This window comes from Mustelus asterias, chromosome 4 (genome assembly GCF_964213995.1).
Source record: "Mustelus asterias chromosome 4, sMusAst1.hap1.1, whole genome shotgun sequence".
Classification (NCBI taxonomy): Eukaryota; Metazoa; Chordata; class Chondrichthyes; order Carcharhiniformes; family Triakidae; genus Mustelus; species Mustelus asterias.
Genome location: NC_135804.1, coordinates 16,815,157 through 16,841,914, shown reverse-complemented (window position 1 = coordinate 16,841,914; position 26,758 = coordinate 16,815,157). Strand labels below are relative to the sequence as shown.

At 46.5% G+C, this 26,758-nt stretch overlaps 1 protein-coding gene across 1 annotated transcript in view; it reads right to left on the bottom strand.

Annotated features, from left to right (window-relative positions):
- Window positions 1–26,758, bottom strand: part of LOC144492419 (rifampicin phosphotransferase-like) — a 103,715-nt gene that overhangs the window by 54,519 nt on the left and 22,438 nt on the right. The window contains 9 exon segments of the mRNA XM_078210428.1: window positions 2,738–2,838; window positions 3,581–3,698; window positions 10,700–10,776; window positions 12,581–12,716; window positions 15,113–15,308; window positions 19,252–19,290; window positions 23,064–23,170; window positions 25,267–25,453; window positions 25,542–25,698. Coding sequence (XP_078066554.1) covers window positions 2,738–2,838; window positions 3,581–3,698; window positions 10,700–10,776; window positions 12,581–12,716; window positions 15,113–15,308; window positions 19,252–19,290; window positions 23,064–23,170; window positions 25,267–25,453; window positions 25,542–25,698 — 1,118 coding nt within the window.

Here is a 26,758-nt window from a genome sequence, read left to right as displayed (position 1 = left end):
ACTATGCCATTTTAGAACAACAAAGCTTCAGAAACACAGAAGGAAACCATTCAGCCCATCACACGTGCAATGCCTTTCTGAAAGAACTATCCCTACTCTCTCTCCTTATTATAGAATCAAAGAATCCTACAGTGCAGAAGAAGGCCATTTGGCCCATCGAGTCTGCACCGACCACAATCCCACCCAGGCCCCATCCCCACAACCCCATGCAATTACCCTAGCTAGTCCCCTTGACGCTAAGCGGCAATTTTAGCATGGCCAATCCACCTAACTCGCACATCTTTGGACTGTAAGAGGAAACCGGAGCACACGGAGGAAATCCATGCAGACACGGGAAGAATGTGCAAACTTCACACAGACAGTGACCCAAGCTGGGAATCAAACCCAGGTCCCTGGCACTGTGAGGCAGCAGTGCTAATCACTGTGCCCCCGTGCCACCCTTCTATATTTTCCCTTTTTAGATATTATGACACCTCCTTTGAAGTCGATTATAGATTATGTTTCTGGTCAGGTATTCAGGGCCTTAACGACCTTCAGAAAGAGAAAGAAAATATTCTAATCACTCCCTTCATTCTTTTGACGATGATCTTAAACTGACGCCCTTACATTGCCAGCTCACTGACTGGGAGAAGTTGTTATTTTCCCTATTTGGGGAGAAATTAATCTTATTTTATCCAAACCCTTTATAATTTTCTGCCTATCAGATCTCTTAATCTTCTCCACTCCAATGAAAGGCTCAGCAGTTTCTGCCCTCAAAACCAAACCAACTAAAACCTCTCATCCCTGGCATCATCTGGGCAATTTTCATCCGTAGCCTTCATATGACCTTAATATCCTATATAAATTACACAACCTAAAATTGGACGGAATGCCCTAATCTTTTCCCAACTAGTAATAAGTTCAGCCTTGCCCTTTGCCTTTGTCTGCTACAGCCCTATTTATAAAAACTAATGCGCCATATGCATTTAATCCTATATCAACAGCTTCTTTTCAACATTGGTGCCCGCAAGATGGTCTGGCCCCTGAGGTGCCCCTTCCCCCCCCAACCCACTGTCCTCTCAGTATAGCATAATTACAGGTTTAACAAAACAAGTTTGCTTTGTTCTCTGATTACATTTGTCCATGGGTAAAAACAGGCAGGAAGTTCCACTCCACAGATCTTTCATATTACTTTCCCTTCAGTCTATTTTTGGCTAATTAAACTAACCAACAATAAATCCCTGTTGTCACTACATCCTTTGGTAATTTTCCTACGTAGCTCTTTCATGGTTTCTGCAGCTTGGCTGATTATAACGTGCCTCCAATAAATTAACAGTTCCCTTGCTATTCCTTGACTTTAGTTCAATTTTGCATCATTGCCTGTCTCAAGTCATTGAATGTATTGAATGTATTCAAGAGGCGGCTGGATATAGTACTTGGGGTGAATGGGATCAAAGGTTATGGGGAAAAAGCAGGATTAGGGGGCTATTGAGTTGGATGATCAGCCATGATCGTAATGAATGGTGGAGCAGGCTCGAAGGGCCAAAGGACCTCCTCCTGCTCCTATCTTCTATGTTTCTCTACTTTTATGTTTCAACCCTATCTTCTGGTGCTGTGATAGAATCTGGCATTAACATTACTTCAGCACCTCCCTCCTCCCCTGATTAGTCATTTCTGAATATTTTGTAATCAGGAACATTCATCCCTTAGACTTGCCTCATTTCTGCTAACACTATTTTTCCTAATTTGATGGATGGCCATGCATTTCCCTTCCTCACTGACATGGGGCAGGATTTTCCGGCCACGCTTGTCCCAAGGCTGAGAAATCCCGCCCAAGGCCAATGAACCTTTGCGTGGTCCGTGTCCCGCCCGCTACGATTCCCAAGGCAGGCCGGATGGGAAAATTCCACCCATGGTCTTTCAGTGAGCTCTGCGGGTGTTCCTTAGGCACAAGTGGCCTAAGATTGAACACAGACTGCTGGAGGCAGTCCTTGTGTGTGTAGTCATCATGATACATCCTGAACATTCTACACTGAACAAGTACTTCACCTTGCAACCCAACACCTGGATTTCGAATAGTGTCATTTTATAAGAACGAAGGCTGTATTTTCCAGTCCCGCACCCCCTCCCCCCCTTCCCCCCACCCCATTGAAATTTTTCCAGTAGCGGAGGTGGCTCACCATTGGCTGCTGGTGGGATCTTCCTGTCCCTGCCGATGGCTACAGCGATTTGCATAGCTTGTCCACCCCACCATCGGGTGAGCCATCATGGGAGGTCACCTTAGAGTCATAGAGTCATAGAGGTTTACAGCATGGAAACAGGCCTTTTGGCCCAACTTGTCCATGCCACCCCTTTGTTTTTAACCACTAAGCTAGTCCCAATTGCCCACGTTTGGCCCATATCCCTCTATACCCATCGTACCCATGTAACTATCTAAACACGTTTTAAAAGACAAAATTGTACGCGCCTCTACTACTGCCTCTGGTAGCTTGTCCCAGACACTCCCCACCTTCTGTGTGAAATGATTGCCCCTCTGGACACTTTTGTATCTCTCCCCTCTCACTTTAAAACTATGCCCTTTAGTTTTAGACTCCCCTTCAGTGGGGCCATGGCGGGAAGGGCTGGAAAATGCCACTCTGTGTATTTTTCTTCATGGTATTCCAATCAAAGTTACAATGTGCATTTTCCAAATACTTATCATTTCACACAAAGAGATCAAGAGAAGTTCCAGAACCGATAAATGGAATGAAATACAAACCTGAAGAGCCACCTGTGCTAAGCGTAGAATGAGATCATCATTAATGCAGCACTGTACAGCCTGCGATGTTAAAATACCTTCATACACAATTCCACCTTCAGCTGGAATTAAAGCAAAGTTACATTGCAGATTTTAGACTTCACTGATATAAAGCATTACAAAAAAGCAATCAATTTTTCCTCAACATGGTACTTCTGAGGCTGTATAAGGCTCTGCTCAGACCCCATTTGGAATATTGTGAGCAGTTTTGGGCCCCATATCTAAGGAAGGATGTGCTGGCCTTGGAAAGGGTCCAGAGGAGGTTCACAAGAATGATCCCTGGAATGAAGAGCTTGTCATATGAGGAACGGATGAGGACTCTGGGTCTGTACTCGTTGGAGTTTAGAAGGATGAGGGGGGATCTCATTGAAACTTACAGGATACTGCGAGGCCTGGATAGAGTGGACGTGGAGGGGATGTTTCTACTCGTAGGAAAAGCTAGAACCAAAGGGCACAACCTCAGGCTGAAGGGATGATCCTTTAAAACAGAGATGAGGAGGAATTTCTTCAGCCAGAGCGTGGTGAATCTGTGGAACTCTTTGTTGCAGAAGGCTGTGGAGGCCAGGTCATTGAGTGTCTTTAAGACTGAGATAGATAGGTTCTTGATTAATAAGAGGACCAGGGGTTATGGGGAAAAAGTAGGAGAATGGGGATGAGAAAAAAGTCAGCCATGATTGAATGGCGGAGCAGACTTGATGGGCCGAGTGGCCTATTTCTGCTCCTATGTCTTATGGTCTTATGTCTTCTGGTCCAGACTCACAGCTCTTGGGGGTCAGCAGTGGTTGCTCCCATACTTGTACTCACCTGCTTGTTTTACCTGCTGCTTCTTAGTTCCCATTTCTTTCCTGATGATCTGGCATGACCCTTTACGACTGTGAGAGAGAATAATTGTGTCTGGCATTACGTTACCACTCACCACAGACTAGAATAGGAGAAGGAAAATATAGTCAATAATCTATTGGGAAATGTCTTTTTTTTAAGAGGTTAGTGTGCAATATTAAAGTGCATGGGATTGGGGGTAATATATTGGCATGGATTGAGAATTGGTTGGTAGACAAGAAACAGAGCGTAGGAATAAATGGGTCTATTTTGGAGAGGAAGGCAGTGATTAGTGGGGTACCACAGGGATCAGTGCCTGGGCCCCAGCTATTTGCAATATACATCAATGATTTGGATGAGGGAATCGAATGTAATACGTTTGCTGATGATACAGCAGGTGGAATTGTGTTTGGTGAGGATGAAGTGAAGAGGCTTCACAGTGATTTAGGCAGGTTGAGTGAGTGGGCAACTACATGGCAGATACATTATAATGGAGATAAGTGTGAAGTTACCACTTCAGTAGGGAAAACAGAATAGCGGAGTATTGTTTAAATGGAGATAGATTTGGAAATATTGAATGACAAAGGGACCTCAGTGTCCTTGTACACCAGTCAATGGAAGCAAGCATGCAGGTGCAGCAAGTAGCAAGAAGTTAAATGGAACTGCAAGAGGATTTGTGTAGAGGAGCAAGGATGTCGTACTGCAGCTGTACAGAGCCTTGGTCAGACCACACCTGGAGGAGTGTGTGCAATTTGCTCTCCATAGCTAAGAAAGGATATACTTGCCACAGAGGGAGTGCAGTGAAGGTTCACCAGACTGATTCCTGGAATGGCAGGATTGTCGTATGGGTTGTCTAGGTCTGCATTCACTGGAGTTTAGAAGAATAAGAGGGGACCTTGTTGAAACATACAACATTCTGACGAGGTTGAACAGACCACGTGCAGAGATGATGTTTCCTCTGGCTGGGGGGGGGGGGCAAGAAAAGGGGCTACAGTCACAGGATCAATTGGTCACAGTCTCAGGATAGGATGTAGGCCATTTAGGACTGAGATGAGAAGAAATATCTTCACTCAGAGAGTGGTGAACCTATGGAATTCTTTATTGCATAAGACTGTGGAGGCCAAGTCACTGAATGTATTTAAAAAGGAAATAGATAGATTTGTAGACACGAAAGGCATCTGGAGGTACGGGAAGAGCACTCAAGTATAGCATTGAGATAGAAGATCAGCCACAGAATCATAGAATCCCGACAGTGCAGAAAGAGACCATTTGGTCTATTGAGTTTGCACCAACTCACCGAAAGAGCCTCCTTTCCAAGCCAACTCCCCTGCTCTATTCCCCATAACCCCACACATTTTACCATGGTTAATCTGCCTAACCTACACATCTTTAGACACTAAGGGGTAATTCAGCATGGCCAATCCACCTAACCTGCACAGCTTTGGACTGTGGGAGAAAACCGGAGCACCCAGGGGAAACCCACACAGACACGGGGAGAACATACAAACTCCACACAATCACTTGAGGCTGGAATCGAACCTGGGTTGCTGGTGCTGTGAGGCAGCAGTGCTAACCACTCTGCCACCGTGTCATCCTGTGACATGATCATCTTGAATGGTACAGCAGGCTTAAAGGGCCAAATGGCCTCCTCCTGCTCCTATTTTCTATGTTTCTATCATCTTAAGTAACTACATTTGTAACATATTTTGCACATTCCATCTTCCTTCTCTCCCCAAAACCACCAACTGCCCTGCCAGTAGAGAGGTATTAGAAAAATGGTGATGTTTATGTGGTGAGGTGGGAGAGAACATGTTGAAGTGTGGTTTGAGTTAGGACTGTCATCAATGGATTGTTTCATAAGAACATAAGAACATAAGAAATAGGAGCAGGAGTAGGCCATCTAGCCCCTTGAGCCTGCCCCGCCATTCAATAAGATCATGGCTGATCTGAAGTGGATCAGTTCCACTTACCCGCCTGATCCCTATAACCCCTAATTCCCTTACCGATCAGGAATCCATCTATCCGTGATTTAAACATATTCAACGAGGTAGCCTCCACCACTTCAGTGGGCAGAGAATTCCAGAGATTCACCACCCTCTGAGAGAAGAAGTTCCTCCTCAACTCTGTCCTAAACTGACCCCCCTTTATTTTGAGGCTGTGCCCTCTAGTTCTAGTTTCCTTTCTAAGTGGAAAGAATCTCTCCACCTCTACCCTATCCAGCTCCTTCATTATCTTATAGGTCTCTATAAGATCCCCCCTCAGCCTTCTAAATTCCAACGAATACAAACCCAATCTGCTCAGTCTCTCCTCATAATCAACACCCCTCATCTCTGGTATCAACCTGGTGAACCTTCTCTGCACTCCCTCCAAGGCCAATATATCCTTCCACAAATAAGGGGACCAATACTGCACACAGTATTCCAGCTGCGGCCTCACCAATGCCCTGTACAGATGCAGCAAGACATCTCTGCTTTTATATTCTATCCCCCTTGTGATATAGGCCAACATTCCATTTGCCTTCTTGATCACCTGTTGCACCTGCAGGCTGGGTTTTTGCGTCTCATGCCCAAGGTCCCCCAGGTCCCTCTGCACAGCAGCATGTTGTAATTTCTTTCCATTTAGATAATAATCCAATTTGCTATTATTTCTTCCAAAGTGAATAACCTCGCATTTGTTAACGTTATACTCCATCTGCCAGATCCTCACCCACTCACTCAGCCTGTCCAAATCTCTCTGCAGACCTTCTACGCCCTCCACACGATTCACTTTTCTACTTATCTTTGTGTCGTTTGCAAACTTTGTTACCCTACACTCAGTCCCCTCCTCCAGATCATCTATATAAATGGTAAATAGTTGAGGCCCCAGTACCGATCCCTGCGGCACGCCACTAGTTACCATCCGCCAACCAGAAAAGCACCCATTTATTCCGACTCTCTGCTTCCTGTCGGATAGCCAATCCCCAATCCACGCTAACACCCTACTCCCAACTCCATGTGACCCAATCTTCTTCAGCAACCTTTTGTGAGGCACCTTATCAAACACCTTTTGGAAATCCAAAAACACCGCAGCCACCGGTTCCCCTCCGTCAACCGCACTAGTCACATCTTCATAAAAATCCAACAAGTTCGTCAAGCACGACTTTCCCCTCATGAATCCCTGCTGCGTCTGCTTAATGGAACCATTCTTATCCAGATGGCCTGCTATTTCTTCTTTAATGACGTTAAGCTAACCGGCCTGTAGTTACCCGCCTTTTGTCTATTTCCTTTTTTCATCTCAGGTAAATCTGACATTTTCAGGTGAGATGAGATTCTGGGCCTGATTTTACCATTTTGAGTCTAAGTGCCGAACCTGGGCGTCAAATAGATCCGAGCCTGGGATCCTCTTTCCAGCGCGCCCATACGCGTTTTGACGGCTCCGGTCCGATTCGCGCTGTGGGCGGGGCTTAGCGCTGCCGGAACGATCGGAGCTCTGAACTGCGCATGCGCAGTTCGAAAAAAAATCCGAAGCAGCGCGCCCGGATGGGGAGAAGAAAGCAGAGAGAGCGGCTCTCTGACCCAGATCATCAGGGGGTGGGAGGGTGGGGGGGGGAGGAGAGGGAGCGGGACCACATCACGCTCTGAGGAGAGGGGATGTGATGGGTCCATCTGGCTCACCAAGTCAGTTACAAACTGCGTTCAGCATCTACTGAACCATCTTGGATACAAAGGATAATGGCATTAGGGTTCTGCATGTAAGCCTTGCTTATGCTAAAAATTATATCCTTGGTGTCGGCAGGCATTCCTGATGTTACAGTACTGATAACACCAGGAAGATCGACCAGTACCATTCATTATCCTTTGTATCCAAGATGATTCAGTAGATGCTGGACGCAGTATTGTAACTGACTTGGTGAGCCAGATGGACCCACAAGGCAGAAGGACCATCTTTGTGTTGACCAAAGTGGATCTAGCTGCGGATCATACAGCTTCTCTTGCTAACGGAAGGATGGTGGAGGGAGACCAGCGATCGAGGTAGGTTGGGGGTGTGTTCTGCTGGGGGGGGCTGCCTCCCAGGGGGGTCCAATCACGGGGGGGGGGGGGGGGGGGTTTCTGCCGGGGGGGGGGCTGCCTCTCAGGGGGGGTCCGATTCCCGGGGGGGGGGGTCTTCTGGGGGGTTCTGCCTCCCAGGGGGGTCCAATCCTGGGGGGGTGGGGGGGGAGGGGCCTGCTGGGGTGGTTAGCGGGGGAGTCCGCAAAGGATGGTCGAGGAGGATGGTGACTTCACAAGGGCAAAGAGGGCTTCGGAGGTTCCCCTGCAGAATAGAAATCCGCTTCGGATTTTTATTCTGCAGGTCGCTAAAAGCGCGGATTTGGAACGGGCCAGAAGACGGTAAAGTGGGATTTGGCGGTTGGGTTGGGCGCGCGGTTCATTAAGTCGATTTAAATGCATTAGCATTGGGCGTGGGCCAGACCTGCGCCCGAATCGGGTGTCGTAGAGCCGCGATCTGCTTGGAATCGGGTGCAGATCGCGGTATAGGCCCGACGCCCAACTTTACCGTGATTTCGGGCACGAAGATTTGGTAAAATCGAGCCCTCTGAGTCACAAGTCACAGCAGCATGCTAGGATTGAGGCCAGCTAAGAATGGCTCTTAATTCAAACATAATTCTTGGATTGAACAGTTCAAATCCAGGGATAATTTTCCACTGAGCACACTTTCAATCAATAACACATTTGGAATACAATCTTGACAGTTTCCAACAGCATATCCCAATTTAATAAATTCTTCCAGATATCTTTCCAATGTTGAATGACTCAGCAGAGTGTACGCATCTGGAAGTATTTTTTTAAATTTCTGGAAAGTTCCATTCAATTATTAAGACTTGGGGTGAGGGCTCAAATTGGCAAGGAATAGATTATCAATGCCTGGACTGCAGCCTGTAATCCAGTAAAGTGGAAAAATGCAGCTGAAATGCACTAACTGGTGGATCATTGAATGTAAATTCTGAATTTGTAGACTTCAATTCAACAAATATGTGATGTTAATAACCCTTTCATACAGCTTTAGTTATGCAAATAAAATTGAAATTCCTCCAAGATCTGGCTATTGTCAGGTTCTTGTTGGATAGTTGATGGGATTATTCAATACAGAGCACTTTCGTATGATATATGATCTTCCGCACTGTCCTGACAAGTACAATTGACAATAGTATTTATTCACTTTTTAAAAATCATTCATAGGATGAATGAATAGGGGTGGCACGGTGGCACAGTGGCCAGCACTGCTGCCTCACAGCACCATGGGCCTGTGTTCATTTCTGATCTTGGGTTACTGTTCATGTGGAGTTTGCATGTTCTCCCCATGTCTGCGTGGGTTTCCTCCGGGTGCTCCATTTTCCTCCCACACTCCAAAGATATGAGAGTTAGGTTGATTGGCCATGCTAAATTGCCCCTTAGTATGAGGGGATTAGTAGGGTAAATACCTGGGGTTACAGAGTTCGGGCCTGGGTGGGATTGTTGTCGGTGCAGGCTTGATTGGCCGAATGGCCTCCTTCGGCACTGTAGGGATTCTATGATTCCATGTGAGCCTCATTGGTTAGGCCAGCATTTATTACCCATCCCTAATTGCCCTTCAGAAAGTTGTGGTGAGCTGCCCGCTTGAACCCCTTCAGCTCATGTGGTGTAGGTACACTCACAGTGCTGTTCGGGAGGGAATTTCAGGATTTTGACCCAGTGACAGTGAAGGAAACAGCAATATATTTCCAAGTCAGGATGGTGTGTGACCTGGAGGAGAACTTGCAGAAGCTGGTGTTCCCATGTGTCTGCTGCCCTTGTCGTTCTAGGTGGTAGAGGTTGTGGGTACAGAAGGTTCTGTTGAAGGAATCTTGGTGAGTTCCTCCGAACCAACCAGGTGGTGGTGAGATTGGGGGTGGTCCTTCCCCTGGAATCAAGAACCCATGGATGGAGATCTCTCCCACTAAGATCCACCAGCCAGTCAGAGGCCGTATGCCCGGCAAGGCTGTGGCTACTGCCAAAAGGACAGGCACTGGAGTCCCAGAATCAGAGAGCGAGCAAAGCCCTGGAGTGACGTAATGCGAGAGGGGGGGGGGGCTGCACTTTGAAACAGGGAGAGATAATTTTATAATTTTCTAAGTTTATTTATTTGTGTCACAGTCAGGCTTACATTAACACTGCAATGAATTTACTGTGAAAATCCACGAGTCACCACTGTCTGGTGCAGGCTTGGTGTCAGCAGCATAGTTGGGAGGTGGCTCTCAGTGGACCCCTCCCTTCCCAGTCCAGTCTAGTCCTTCAATTAGACACTGAGTACCTTTGTTACAGGTAGGAGGTGACAAGCTGGCCACACAGTTATAGAGACATGTGTACGCCACATGGCGACGGGTCCATCTTTAGCTGGGCTAATACCAGCAGCGGCAGGGTAAGGCCCTTAACGATCATTACTTGGCCACTAAAGGGCCTCAATAGGCTGGGGAAGGCCAACCATGGACTTTCCCAATCAGAAATTAATTCAGGCAGAGGCAGGAAGGTCTCAATATGTCACCATTCTGCTGAAGTATGAGCCATTCTTGCTTCAAGTTCACCACTAACAAAAGAGCACAAGATTTCTCCTAATATGTGAAAATTGCCTTAACTGGGGACATAGGTTTCTGAATTTAGTTTATACATCAGGGTGTGAGCTGCAGAAAGGTGTAAAAGGGGCTCGATAGGGACATACAGAGGAATCAATAGACAGTTTTATGTTCTTAGTTATAAATACATGTACAGAATTGGGTGCTAACTGTCCGGATTTCACGCAGAGAGTGGTGGGAGTGTGGAATGAGCTGCCGGATAAAGTGGTAAATGCGGGGTCACTTTTAACATTTAAGAAAAACTTGGAAGGGTTCATGGATGAGAGGGGTGTGGAGGGATATGGTCCAAGTGCAGGTCAGTGGGACTAGGCAAAAATTGGTTCGGCACAGACAAGAAGGGCCAAAAGGCCTGTTTCTGAACTGTAATTTTCTATGGTTCTATGGTTCTATTTACAGAAAGAGCTCTGGGTCATACTGCTGTCCCTGAACTTGAATTACATTGAATTTCAAAGCTAGAACATTCGGTTGCAGTGTCTCACCTCTCCTAGCCCAAAGTTTGCATTGATAATCAGCCTTCCTGGGTGGCCAGTGAGAGGATCACAGGTAAATAATACACCTGTAACAATATTGTGAAGAAAGCATTTAAAATAAATGTATCACACTGCTGGTGTAAAACATGAGCCGCAATTTTCCGATGCCCTGCCACTGCTGTCAGCGAGAATGGAGAATTTGGCGCTCAGCAAAATCTCCATTCACCGCAGCGGGACCGGAGAATCCCAGTCACGGGTGAGTTCGGAGAATTCCGGCCATTATGTTTTATGGATAAAGCCTTGCTTAGAACAACAGTACATTACTTAACACCATTACACTTGTAGGACTTGTAGAGATGAGGGATTGGAGATGACTGAGCCCCATTAGGATGCTATGCTTCAACCGGGTAATGATTTAACTCGAATTCACAAAATTTACATGTGTCAAATTTAACCTCACGCAACGTATCAACAGAAGAAAGCATGGATAAGTTTAGCTACTGGATCTCTTTAAGTTTGGTCCTTCCACAGAGGGAGAGATGATGGCCTTGTGATATTATTGCTAGACTATTAATACAGAAAATCAGCTAATGTTCTGGGGACCTGGGTTTGAATCCCGCTATGGCAGGTGCTGGAATTTGAATTCAATAAAAAATACCTGGAATTAAGAATCTACTGATGACCATGAAACCATTGTCGTTTGTTGGAAAAACCCATCTGGTTCACTAATGTCCTTTACGGAAGGAAATCTGCCTTCTTTACCTGGTCTGGCCTACATGTGACTCCAGAGCCACAACAATGTGGTTGACTCTCAACTGCCCTCCAAAGGACAACTAGGAATGGGCAACAAATGCTGGCCAGCCAGCTAGCAATGCCCATATCCCACAAATGAATTTAAAAAAACAGATTAGGAAGAACTGTACATATCCTAATCTTAGAAACACTTTTAGGAAAAGGCCAACAGACCTTTACAGTCGCAAGTTCTCATTATTCCTCAGTGTTATCATTGACTTTAATTCCCCAAATGAAATGCTCCCAGGTCCTCAAATAATGAAGTAAACACTCCAGAATATTTGTCCACCTGCAGATTTCTATGATTCACCTGGCCTTCCGACCTCCATCCTCACATTTATTTTGCTGGTTGAAAGAGCAAATCAAAATGGTTTCAACTGCCATTTGCTTAGTTGAATGCATCCTAAAACAATGTAGACTGTGGGAGAAATATTTCTATTCTTTATCTTTGCTTAAGGCTCATTTACCCCTGTCTTCTAGTCATGCATTAAGTTTGTTCATGCCTATATAATCAGTGCCTCTCAGCACTTTAAAGAATCTAATGAAAGTAACATCCAATTTGAAGGCACTAAGTCCTAACTGGGCAAAAACATAGAATCACTACATGCAGAAGGAGGCTATTTGGCCCATCGAATTTGCACAACTCGCCGACCATTTTACCTGGCCCACCCACCGCCCTATCTACGTAACCTCACGCATCCACCCCGCTAATACCCCTAACCTACACATCCCAGGACACTAAGGGGCAATTTAGCATGACCAATCCACCTAACCTGCACATCTTTGGACTGTGGGAGGAAACCGCAGCAGCCGGAGGAAACCCATGCAGACACGGGGAGAACGTGCAAACTCCACACAGTCACACAAGGCTGGAATTGAACCCAGGTCCGTGGCACTGTGAGGCAGCAGTGCTAACTACTGTGCCACCGTGCCGCCCTTAATATGATGTATTTTGCAGCTAACTCTCACCTTCGTCCCTTGAGAAATAAAGAGGCGTAGTTTTCAGACACATACTGTATGAATGATCTGTTCTGTCAGTTTGTCACCTAAAGTTGCTACAACTCCAGTATCCTTCCGAGGAGATTTGGCAAACCCTACCTGCTGCCTGAGCAGATACCATCTGCTGGATTACCACACCCATGCTTGATGGCACAGGTTGTCCCCTTTGGTGGCGATATTGCAGTGCCTGGAATGAGTAGAGAGAGGCCCAGCACTCTTGCACAGCGTCATTTACCTGTGGAAGCAAAGATTCATCCTGTGACCATGAAAGTTATAGACAAAGCCTACTTTGTCACTGTCTCCAAACCAGAAAGACATTAGTCTGGACGTTGTAGTGGCAATGTTGATGAAAGATTGCTGAGGCCATTTAAATAGCAGAGTCTGTCACTCAAGGAGAGGCTGGGACTTTTTGTCCCTGGAGCGCAGGAGGCTTAGGAATGATCTTATAGAGGTCTATAAGGTAATGAGGGGCATAGATCAGTTGGACAGTCAACATCTTTTCGCAAAGGTAGGGGAGTCTAAAACTAGAGGGCATAGGTTTAAGGTGAGAGGGGAGAGATACAAAAGGGTCCAGAGGGACAATTTTTTCACCCAGAGGGTGGTGAGTGTATGGAACAAGCTGCCAGAGGTAGTAGTAGAGGCGGGTACAATTTTGTCTTTTAAAAAACATTTAGACAGTTACATGGGTAAGATGGGTACAGAGGGATATGGGCCAAATGCGAACAATTGGGACTAGCTTTGTGGTTTAAAAAAAGGGTGGCATGGACAAGTTGGGCTGAAGGGCCTGTTTCCATGCTGTAAACCTCTATGACTCCATGACTCAACCGTGAAATAATGGATTGGGATGTTAGGGTGACCTGCTCGTGAATCCTCTTCCTTAAATGAGATTTTCCAATCTTTAATAGGAGGATCAGATGCACAGTACTGAAGGAAGCCATCCCAGTAGAGATCGATCTCATTATTCTGTTCCAATGTCAGGTACACAAAATGTTATTCCAGTGGTGGGCAAGCAGTTTAAGAAATAATTCATGGCATCACCTGTAAAAGGAATGCAATGGAGAATTAATTGAAAATCGCTGACCAAACCCTTTCAAATGCTTGCAATGAACCTATGACGGTGTTACGATCTGGTTAGGGACTAAGAACTGTTTGTTTGAAGCAGATGATGTTTGAAATTGGAGGTACTTACTAAGCGAATAAAGCCATACGATTCCATGGTTTGAAACAAAATAAACTTTAATATGCAAAGTCAGAAAATCAATCTACAATATCTTTCCTACACTCTAATATTCAGAATTAACATGACGTAAATATGAATTAACAGGGAAACTAGTCAAAACACCACACTGCACATTAAATGGCAGATGTGACTAAGACGGATCCCACCAATTTCTCTGCAATACCAAACATCATCTCCTCACTTTCAAAGATCCAGTGGGTGATCTTACTGAAAAAATTCTAAGTGCCAAACGAGCTTGAAAAAGGGAGAGAATCACACTCATTTTTTGGGCGATCTCTCAGACACGATCTTACGCCACTTAGAGAAAAAATGAGGCAAAGTGTGATTCATGGCAGTAGGGCGAGTGGATGGAGTCTATTCTTGCCGGGAAGCCGGCTGCTGACTGCAAGGGGCTTATTGTGCACTGCCTTGTTTTTGCAGTGATCTGTGTATAATTGTACACAGAACGCTGAGCAATCTGCCACTCTCCCTACCCCCCCCCCGGATATTGCATCCCGACACCCTCCCATGGCACAAGATATCTCCCCCCATCCCTTCATCCTCCTGGATATCACACCGCCACCCTCCTGGATATTTACCCCCACACACACCCCACTCCCCAGATATCGCCCTCCCCCCACCCGCCCCAACACCCCCGGACATCCCCCCCACCCGATCACTGGCCTCCCTGCCCATTGCTGGCTTTCCCAGTTGATCACCACCCGGATAACCCCCCCGGTTGATCACCACCTTGATACCCCCCCCCCCCCCCCCCACCCCCCACCACCGACTGATCTCCGCCTTAATACCCCTCCGGCCCATCGTCGCCCTCGCCAATCCTCGATTGCAGAGTGCGTAGCCCTCCTGCCTCCCCTTAGGCCCAGCTCCCTTCAGGCCCTGCCTCCTCCCCTTAGGTCCCATCCCTTGGCGCTGCCCTGTGCCTGTTGGGCAGTGCCAGGGTGCTTGGTGGACAGTGCCAGGCTGGCGCTGCCCAAAGGACACTGCTCTCTCTGCCCCCGACCACCCAAGAGGCTTCAGTGGTCTCCGGCCCTTACGCTGAGGCCATCACATCAGGTCCCTTTGCTGGGGACCATACGGGATCCTCGCTGGTGATCCTGGACGATTCCATCCTGGGCTCACGAATAATATTTAAATTGAGATTTAAATATTATAATCAGTCTCACACCCTTCCTGGGCGTGAGGCTGATCATGCCGTCTTCACAGGGCCAGTGGTATCGCGAGAGGGGAGAAACCAGGTGCGAAGCCATTTTTCCACCTCTCCTGTGATCTTACCCACTTGCCTCGACAATCGACTGGTGTTATGAGCTGGTAAGATCACCCCTAAAGATTATAATAAGAGGAAGATTTCACCATATGGTTCTCTTTTTTATTACTTAGCACTTCACACTTACCTGTTCAAAGCCTTTCAATCCCAGTTTTGTCTCGAGTAGCCCTGCAGCAGATGCATCCTCTGTGTCCTCCCAGACTGCACTGGACCTGACGGCCAATCGTTCCTTTGCTCCCAGCAGCCTCAGCTCTGCAAGCTGAGTATGAATGGCGTTTTCTATCTCTGGAACCAATTTGGTTTTCCTGAACAATTCAACGCATCTGGAGAAGATTAAAAGGCCAGTCATGTGACAACCACCACAACAATTTACAATGCATTGTTGAGATGTTCAATGGTAGGTTTTTGGTTTTTAAAAAAATCTTTTGGATAATAAACCTTCCTTGCAGAAATGTATTTATTAAGGATGATTTATCTTGGCATTGTCTGGTAGCATTATTTTTGATCTCTTATGTTGTTAGGAACCAGGTCAGAAACTCCAAGGTATATTATGAAGTTCGGCTAGACCCCAACTCTTTTGATTTTGGCATTAGTGTGAGGATATGATGTTTCACTCCAGGTGTGATTCTATTGACCCACTGGGAAGCTTTTCTTAAACCAAACTTTGTTTTAACAATACAGTTCAACTATAACAAATGAATCAGCTTAACTTTTAACAATTGAAGTACTTAAACACAACACAATACAATTCTTAACTGCTAATCCATCTAATCTATCTCTGTGAGTTCCAATTTAAGCAATATTCCTCATAGATTTAAAATTAGTTAGCAAACAACACAGGCTCACATGCTGGTACATGGGCTGCCAGTTCTCAAGCCTTTGAACATTTCTGGAGGGAGAGACCTATTTTCTAGCAGGTCCCAAACAACGGACTCCAAAGAGGGAGAGAAAAGACATCCTGCTCCTTGCAAACCCAAGCAGAAAAACTTCACTTGTTTTTCCTTGTAAGTTTAACTCCTCCCATTAGCATACGACTCTTTATCTTGTCAATCAACCTAAGTAAACCTTACTCTGATAAACTAGGAGAAAAAAAATAAACAAAAGTGCATTTGCTCAGATTAAAATAAACACCAGGTGGCACGGTGGCACAGTGGTTAGCACTGCTGCCTCACAACATCAGGGACCCAAGTTCGATTCCCAGCTTGGGTCACTAACTGCTGCTAAATTCTCCCTCGGTGTACCCAAACAGGTGCTGGAGTGTGGTGACTAGGGGATTTTCACAGTAACTTCATTGCAGTGATAATGTAAATCTACTTGTGACACTAATAAATAAACTTTAACTGAGGGGACAGGCCAGTTAATTTAAGGTCAGATCATTATTATCATTCAGGGCTATGGGCCAAGTGCTGGCAGGTCGGGTTAGGTGGAAGTTCAGGTGTTTCTAATATGTCAGTGCAGACTCGATGGGCCGAAGGGCCTCTTCTGTGCTGTATGATTCTACCCCATTATTTAGGATAAATTATTCTTCTGGATTCTCAGCACATGGGCTGCCTGGAGCAGACAAAGCGGCACCACAAAATCAGAGCTGAATTCTGAACATCTCCTTCACAAGAAACATGATAAAAATACATTTCTTAAAGGCACAGTGTCATCACAATATGGAATCTCACTCTCCTTTATCTATGCTGAATCATAGTTCTCAATTTAATCTGTCCCTTATCCCGTTTCTATACATTGTCTGAAGATGTTTTATGATGGACTGTATAGCGGATTAAGCCACTAATATCAATAGAATTCATAGAATTCATAGAAATTCATAGAAACCCTACAGTGCAGAAGGAGGCCATTCGGCCCATCGAGTCTACACCGACCATAATCCCACCGAGGCCCTACCCCCACATATTTTACCCGCTAATCCCTCTAACCTACGCATCTTAGGATTCTATGGGGCAATTTTTTAACCTGGCCAATCAACCTAACCCGCACATCTTTGGACTGTGGGAGGAAACCGGAGCACCCGGTGGAAACCCACGCAGACACGAGGAGAATGTGCAAACTCCACACAGACAGTGACCCGAGCCGGGAATCGAACCCAGGACCCTGGAGCTGTGAAGCAGCAGTGCTAACCACTGCGCTACCGTGCCGCCCAATGACCAGAGTATCTTCATACTGTAACTATTCCAATCTCTTATGCCTGGTCTTTCAACTTCCACCCTCCATAACTTTGAACTCATCCAAAATCCTCATTGTTCATATCCGAATCCATTCAAATTCAAGCTGACATTGGCTCTGAAGAAGATTAATATGGACTAGAAATGTAAACCCGGTTGCTCTCTCCACAGATGCTGCCAGACCCGCTGCGTTTTCCCAGCATTTTCTGGTTTTATTCTAGATTTCCAGCATCCACAGTACTTTGCTTTTATTTTATATTATTGACTTACATTGGATCACTGACAATTTGATTCCAAAATTATTTTTGATGTGGAAATGCCGGCGTTGGACTGGGGTGGGCACAGTAAGAAGTCTCACAACACCAACTTAAAGTCCAACAGGGTTATTTGGTAGCACTCACCTGAGGAAGGAGCAGCACTCCGAAAGCTCGTGCTACCCAATAAACCTGTTGGACTTTAACCTGATGTTATGAGACTTCTTAAAATTATTTTTCTACAGTTTGATGAGGGGAGAAACCCTCCTGGCCTCACCCCTCCCTATCTCAGTAACCTCAACCATCCCTTGAATCCTCCAAGAATTCTTCTGGGCTTCTTGTGAATCACCTGCTCCCTTTTCATCAGTGTTAACAGTGGGGACTTTCTCAATCCATGTATATAACTGATCAGTTGTCTTTAGCCTAACAGACTGTTAGAAACAAGTTACAGAAGACCTCACCTATCGAATTAGTTGAATGATGTAAATATAAGGGGTGGAATTTAATGCAGCCCATCATCATGAGCACAGTGGCAGCCAGGCCCACTTAATCATGGGAATGGCCCCCCCTCAGTCTCCAGGTAGTGGCAAAACCTCCCCCGACTGGAAGGCGGACGGCAGAATGGGCTGGTGCAGGATTCCTGGCTGCCACGCGTGGGATGTCACTTCAGTTTATTAAGGAGCCAATCTACGCCAGTTATCCCTGTGTCCACCGCAATTCAGTGGTGACTTAGGGATTAAATGGAAGTCACATGCTGTTATGTATGAGGTCTAATCTGGACTAACTAAAGACTATGAGGTAAGGGGGAGTAAACTGACTGGAGCTATTTATTATCGCGTCTATTCTCTAGTATGGTCAACACAAGACTGGCTTGGCGAGCTCCATCCAGGGTGACATGACCTCACCTGACCCATTCTCTTAAAGGGACACGCCCCAACATGCATAACACATGGGAACTCCCAAAGGCTGGCCGACAAAGCCTGTCAGTTTTCCCATCATCCTCCCAGGGGGTTCCCTTGCTAGTAGGCATTCTGTGCCCAATTGAGGAACCTGTCTTCAGGGAGGAAGCCACCTTTCTGCCCTTTTGCCTCTGACCACGCCCGCCACACCACCTACCCCCCCCACTCGCCTGTGACCTGCACCCCCACCCGCCCCCCCCCCTTACCCAGTGGCTCCCTTCCCGCTCTTACTAACCTTTGGCCTGGGAGTCCATCAGCAATCCTGGGCCTCTGGTAGGTGTGAGGCTGGCAGCTGTCACCACACACACGCTGACAGCAGCGAGGAGGTGTCGGCCTCTGATTAGCTGGCAGTTTTCAGTGGGTGCGATGTCCACCACCTGAATCCTGGGGTAAGCCCTGACGGTGGTCACTTAAGTGCCTAGAGGGCACTTCAAACTGTTGGGCCTCCCGCTCGGGACTGACTGGCCTCCCCACCAGTTCTCCAAGTTGTCCAGACCCACACTGGGGCCGATTAAATCTTGACCAAAGTTTTGTGGAGTTGTTAAATTAATAATTTCATTTTGTTAACTTACAAACAATCATTAGAATTTGGTCTTGAAACTTACTTTGTGGCAGCCTGTACAGAATTGTCATGTCCCCTGGATTGAAACCAAGATCCCAGTGGGAAGGAAAATATTTTGTTCTTGTTCATAACAGTTGCCCGTCACTTACTTTGCTGCTTTTAAAGACATCTATTTACAGAAATGTTTGTAGGTGGCAGGAAATAAGATCTGGTGCAAATTAACATGCAAACGAATTCCGAAGATACATTTTCTGTTACGGAGACAGCTGCTTGTTGCAAAATAAACTGTGAACGCACAGTCAAACTTTGTTTTTTTTTACCTTTTGCAAAGTTCCTGAAGGTTTCCTTTCTTTCTTCTGCTGTTGAAATACAGAAAATGGAATAAATGTTAAATCTCTGATGCTGTTAGAACAGGAAACATCCAAAAGATGTGCAGATTAGGTTGATTGGCCATGCTAAAATTGCCCCTTAGTGTCCTGAGATGCGTAGGTTAGAGGGATTAGCGGGTAAATGTGTGGGGATAAGGGGGTAGGGCCTGGGTGGGATTGTGGTCGGTGCAGACTCGATGGGCCAGATGGCCTCTTTCTGCACTGTAGGGTTTCTATGATTCTATGATTCCTTCCCCTGACTTCTCATACTGTTTTGCATTTCCCACTCTTATCCTTCTGCACCTTCCCCCTTTATCTCAACTTTTGTCATATTCATCAACCAACACAATGTTAGATAGATCAAGCCATCATCTGAGGTTTGTAAGCCCTAGGTCTACGTAAATTGGCTGTTGGGATTCTAAATAACAATTGTGGCCCATACCTCATCAGTAACATCAATTATGTGTGCTTTGAGATGTCAGAACATTAAAACCAGGAGCAGGGGTTAGTCATAAGGTCCATGAACCACTCAACCAAGTCCTTGCTGACCTTCTACCCCATCTCCACTTTCCAGCCTGATACTCTTAAGACTCCAAAAACCATCTTGGATGTACTCAATGACTGAGCCTCCAGACTGAGTCTGGCGTAGAGAATTCCAAAGATGGTGATGAAAGAAATTTCTCCTTTGTCCTTATTGCTAATCCTTTATCCTGAGGCTAGCCGCTTGTTCTCACAGAATCACAGAAATGCAACAACGTAGATTAAGGCCATTCGGCCCATTATGTCTGCATCAGCTCTCGAAATCAGCATTGAGATTTTGTGCCATTCTCCTGCCTTTTCCCCGCACCCTTACAATTATTTTGAGTCGAATAATAATCTAATACCCTCTTGAATGCCTCAGTTGAACCTGCCTCCACCACATTTTCAGGCAGTGCCTTCCAGACGCCAACCATTTGAGGTGTGAAAAAGTGTTTCTCACCTCACATTTGCTTCTTTTGCAAATGATTTTAAATCTGTGCTGTCTTGTTCTTGTTCCTTTTATGAATTGGTACTATTGCTCCCTATCTACTCTGTCCAGTTTCCTCATGATTTTGGACACCTCCAATAAACCTACTCAGAGCCTTCTTGTCACCAAGGAGAACAGTCTCAACCTCTCCAATATATCTACAAAGCTGAAGCTTCTCATCCCTGGAACCATTCTTGTAAACCTCCCCTGCTTTCTCTCCCCTGTCTTGGATGTACTGTGGTGGAGGCAGGTTCAACTGAGGCATTCAACTGAGGCATTCACATCCATGGGAAGACAGGCTTTCAGCATCAAACCCCCTCAAAATCTTATTGTTTCATAGAGTCATACAGTGCAGAAAAGGCCCTTTGGCCCATTGAGTCTGCACTGACAATAACTACGACTAAGGTCGCACTAATCCCATTTTCCAGCACTTGTACTATATCTTTGAATATTATAATATTTCAGGTGCTCAGGCAAATATTTTTTAAAGGTTGTAAGGGTTCTGGCCTTCACTATGTTAGAAGTTTAACAACACCAGGTTAAAGTCCAACAGGTTTATTTGGTAGCAAAAGCCACACAAGCTTTCGAGGCTCTGAGCCCCTTCTTCAGGTGAGTGGGAATTCTGTTCACAAACAGAACTTATAAGACACAGACTCAATTTACATGAATAATGGTTGGAATGCGAATACTTACAACTAATCCAGTCTTTAAGAAACAAAACAATGGGAGTGGAGAGAGCATCAAGACAGGCTATTATTCATGTAAATTGAGTCTGTGTCTTATAAGTTCTGTTTGTGAACAGAATTCCCACTCACCTGAAGAAGGGGCTCAGAGCCTCGAAAGCTTGTGTGGCTTTTGCTACCAAATAAACCTGTTGGACTTTAACCTGGTGTTGTTAAACTTCTTACTGTGTTTACCCCAGTCCAACGCCGGCATCTCCACATCTTCACTATGTTCCCAGGCAGTGCATTCCAGATTCCCACCACCCTCTGAGTGAAATTTCTTTTTCTCAAATCCCCTCTGAATCTCCTGCCCCTCACCCTTAAACTATGCCTCCTCGTGATTGACCCCTCAACCAAGGGGAACAGCTACTCCCTGCTCACCCTGTTCATACCCCACATAATCTTATGCACCTCAATCATGTCCCCCTTCAGCCTCCTCTGCTCGAGAGAAAACAGTTCAAACCTATCCAGTCTCTCCTTATAGCTCAAATGCTCCATCCAAGGCAACATCCTCTGTGCCCCCTCTTGTGCTATCACATCCTTCCTATAGTGAGGTGACCAGAATTGCATGCAGTACTCCAGCTGTTGCCTAACCAATGCTCTATAGCACAGTGGTTAGCACTGCTGCTTCACAGCTCCAGGGTCCCGGGTTCAATTCCTGGCTCGGGTCACTGTCTGTGTGGAGTTTGCACATTCTGTGTGGAGTTTGCACACTGTGTGGAGTTTGCACATTCTCCTCGTGTCTGCGTGGGTTTCCTCCGGGTGCTCCGGTTTCCTCCCACAGTCCAAAGATGTGTGGGTTAGGTTGATTGGCCAGGTTAAAAATTGCCCCTTGGAGTCCTGATGCATAGGTTAGAGGGATTAGCGGATAAAATATGTGGGGGTGGGGCCTGGGTGTGATTGTGGTCGGTGCAGACTCGATGGGCCGAATGGCCTCCTTCTGCACTGTAGGGTTTCTATAATAAAACAAATAACTCCAAGATTACCTCCTTACTCTTACAATCTATACCATGACTGATAAAAGCAAGTGTCTCATTTGCCTTCTTAATTATCTTATCCACCTGCCCTGCCAACTTTAGGGAACTGTGAATAAGTACTCCAAAATCCATCTTTTCCTCTGAGCTTCCAAGTGTCCTGCCATTCATTAAATACACCCTTGTCTTGATTCTCACGCCTATCATGGTTAAATAATATCTGCCACTGCTCTGCGCATCTGACTAAGGCATCTTCCTGTAACCTACGACCATCAGCTTCACTATTGACCACCATATCAATCTTGGTGTCAGCTGCAAACTTACTTATCATTCCTCGCCCCCGCACCACCCCCCCCCCCCCCACCCGCCCCCACATTTATGTTTCAATGAGATCACCAACCCCCATTCTCCTAAACTCCTAAGTGTATCGTACCATTCTACTCAATCTCTCTTCGCAGGATAACCCTCTCATCCTCAGAGTCAATCTCATGAAACTTCAGCACAACTCCTCTAAGGTGAGTGTATCCCTCCTCAGGTGTGAGTGGCGCAATAGGAACATGATGGAACACAAAGTAAAATGGAACACAGGTGGTGGAAATATGAACCAAGCAGAGATGGTGGAAACACTGAGCAGGTCAGCCAGTTCAGCTGTGTGAACAGACGTTAATGGAGGTGAACTTCAGTTTCAATGGGAATGCACAAACGATCTGAACAACATGGCTGCCATATTATCCAACCCAATTTTCCTTGTCATTGACCTCTATGTAGCTGCCAGATCTGCTCCCACTTGCATTGCACAACTTGTGATGTTAATTTTCACCCATATGAAAGACCCTTCTATTCTGACAATGGGGGGAATTTTCCTTTCCTGCCCGCCATGGGAATTGTAGTGTGTGGGAGGCGGACCATGCAAAGGTCTGTTGACATCGGGTGAGATTTTCCGATTTTGGATTGGGCGCAGCTGGAAAATCCCGCCCAGATTGTCTGGCTGACTGCTTCCAGACTCCTCTGTTATTTTTTTTGCTATATAAGTTTCTTCTTGTGGTAAAACAGTCACAATACCAGGCCACATCGTTCAGCTCCGCCACCACTTCCTGAAGACCGACATTCATTTTCATCTGGTATTTCAGAGCTGCAATGGTGACACAGAGGCCAGTAGGTACAGAAAACTGAAAGACAAACCAACAAGATATCATTTCACATGGCGGGCACCGGTTTTCATTACTCTCACTCTTTTGTACAGCAGGTCTTCCCTCAGGAATTGGCCCAGGTGGCTGTCTTAACCTCGACAGAATATTGACGGAAACCACAGATAGGTGAGTACTTGGGAGAATTTGGAAAGATGCACAGGACATTTCTGGGGATATAATGAAGCAGTGGATAGCCTCATGGACTGGGAGTTTCCACCCCCACGTTTGTGGGAATGGCGGTGGGGGTGGAGAATCCAATGGGAGTCCCCCAAACGGTTCTTACTCCATTGGAATTTTCTGTTCTGATTTTCCCAACCCCCAGCCAATGATTTGCACATTCTCCTTGGAGTTTGCACATTCTCCTCGTGTCTGCGTGGGTTTCCTCCGGGTGCTCCGGTTTCCTCCCACAGTCCAAAGATGTGGGGGTTAGGTTGATTGGCTAGGTTAACATTTGCCCCTTAGAGTCCTGAGATGCGTAGGTTAGAGGGATTAGCGGGTAAAATATGTGGGGGTAGGGCCTGGGTGGGATTGTGGTCGGTGCAGACTCGATGGACCGAATGGCCTCCTTCTGCACTGTAGGGATTCTATGATTCTATGATGTAATGGGGTTTCTGCCATGAAAGGTTGGGAGCCCCATTACTGTACATTTTAATATTAATCAGGAGCTTTCCCACGCTATTTCTCCCCCATGTTTGGATCCCATCACATTGGCAGGGTTTACAAAGACCTGGTGAAGAGAACCTGCTGGGAGTGCACAGATATGTACAGCTCCCAGGGGGGACATGCCTGGGCAATGCCAAATGACAGTGTCATGCTGGGCACTGTCAGGGGCAGAGTCAGGGAGAGGATTCCTGTTGGGGTGTGTGTGTGTGTGTGTCTGTGTGTGAATGTGTGTGGGGGGGTGGTGTGGGGGGGGGGGGGGGGGTAGCAATGGGATGTTCACATGTCCATGGGGAAGAACATCTCTTATTTATGTTTTGCTTGGATTGAGGCGGGGGGAGGGGGGTGGGGGAACTCTTGTGCAGGACCCGCCTCAGGATTGTTTTGACCAAATCTCAAAGAATATGGTGGGAAAGGCTGGCCATGGAGTCGGTGGGCCGTACACCACTTTTCCTGTCTGAGTTGATGCTTCGCCAAGAAAACGGAAAATCCTGACCATCTTTACCAGTTCAGCCTTCAAGTCAATTGGTGCAGACACTGTAAATAGAGACTGGAGCTCTGTCTCCCAGCCTTGGGTCATCCAACAGTGCACCTGTCTCTGTAGTTTGTGGGTGGCTGGCTCCCTTCATGATGGGTTATTGGATCACACCGAGCCAATTACCAACCAGCTGGTTTAATCTAGTTATGGAACCTACCAGTGTGCCAGGTGGCAGTGGCAGTACATCCTCTCTTCAGGATATGCCACACTGAGTATCAGAGGAAAATGGATACTGCAGTAGCTGGCTCCTATAAAGGGGGGACATTGGGAGGATCATATATATCCAATATCCAATCATCCAATGGGGAATGAGTGTGGGGTTCTTAGTGTAGAGCGTGGGCTTTTGCAGCAGAACTGATCCTAGAGCTGGAAGTGTTAACATTGTGAAAGTACTCTGTGTAAAGTTATCTGCTTGTAAATAAACTGTTATAATTCCTTACTATGGGTGGCACATTAGCACAGTGGTTAACACTGCTGCCTCATAGCACCAGGGACCTGGGTTCAATTTCGGCCTTGGGTGACTGTCTGGGTGGAGTTTGCATGTTCTACCCCCGTGTCTGTGTGGGTTTCTTCCGGGTGCTCTGTTTTCCTTCCACACTCCAAAGATATGCAGGTTAGGTTGATTGAACATGCCTTGGTGCCAGGGGGATTAGGAGGGTAAATATGTGGGATTACGGGGATAGGTGGGTGGGATTGTTGTCGGTGCTTGATGGGTCGAATTGCCTCCTTCTGCACTGTAGGGATTCTATGATTCTTATGTTAACTGGTGGTCACCAAGCCTTGCAATTACTACAGGTACCCTATTGTAAATTTATAAGTGATTTTTGAAGGTATTTTCATCATAAGATGAAACAGAGAGTTTTATTTCATTGCTTACCTGATACCCAAAGCGTTTCCGCATTTCTGTCAGCTGTGCCAGCTGTGCTGCTTGACTGCCCACCACTGCAGCGCACTGGCACACCTCATCAGAGAGCGCCAACACCAGCTTTGAGCACTCTGGCACCACAGGTTCCTGGAACCTTCCAGCTGGTATGACATCTGGAATCTCCCGGCCACTTACATTCCTAACCAAGAAAATATTAAACATTCAGAAGTGGTGAATTACATTTGCAGGAAACTGTAAGTAGCTTTTGGTTCACTGAATTAACTTACCTGTAATATAGCTGAATTAAACCCCAACCTTGGGTGATGAAGTTCAAATGATATTTGGCCACGCAGCTAAAGGTTTTGCTTTCCCAGTGCAATCCATTGTACAGCAAAGGACAAGCACTCTTGTCAGGTGTTACTGTCAGATTAAAGCGCCTTCCATCTGTAACAGGAACAGAAACATGGTCATTTTTGTGCATGAACACTCAAGTTTCAAAGCCTGACAGATGCATTGCACTTTCAAATTGTAAGAACGCATTTTCACGTTATAATCAGACATTCTGGGCCCTATTTTACCATTTTGATTGTAAGTGCTGGGCAGAATTGAACCTGGGAGTGTTTCAATTCCGACTTTTAGACCCATTCTCCGGCGCCCCCACTGCCTGCAAAAATATCAGCGATTCTGAATCACTCTGCAGAAGCCTGTGGGCGGGGCTTAATGTGCCCGAAATCCTGCAGTTCCGATCGGCACCTCCAACTGCGCATGCGCAGAAAAAAAATGATAGAATGCTGCTCCCCTGTCACACCCCTCCCGGGCAAGATAATGCCTCCCCCTGGCTCCCACAGACTTTACTGATCCCCTCAGCTCCCCACCTCCTGCTACCCAGACCGATTGCAGGCCCCTCCCCCCTTTCCCCCTCCCCCCACTGACCTCAGGCAGAGTGGCAGTGGACCCCCCCTTCCCCTCCACTGATCTTAGGCAGAGTGACAGCGCACCTCCCCCCTCTCCGCCACTGATCTCAAGCAGAGAGCCGTCGAACGCTCGGCACCGACCTCCTCACTAACCGGAGGGCCCGAATCACACTTTTATGGAGCATGTCTGTTTCGCGCCGATTCTGGATGGGCGAACGCGGTGGTAAAGGGGGAAGTGCCGGTAAAGTTGGACGCGCGGCCCATTAAGTCAATTTAAATACATGCAAATACATTTAAATGGCCGTTGCACCATTTCGGGCGCGGTCCCGATTGTGCCATTTTTGGGCCTTGGTAAAGGGGGAACCGGCGCAGAGGCGGGCGTGGATCGTGCTACTCGCCTCACACCCGACTTTACCAAGTTTTTCCACCTGAAAAGGGACACAATGCAATGGTAAAATTGGGCCCTCTGGCTCTGATTTTTACTCTTGTGGTGCATTTAAATCTCACCGTCAGATCTCCCAGCCATTCCAGGCAGGCAGTCGACATTGAGACAAGGGGACTTTTCAGCCTGGGACCATTCCTAAGAAGTC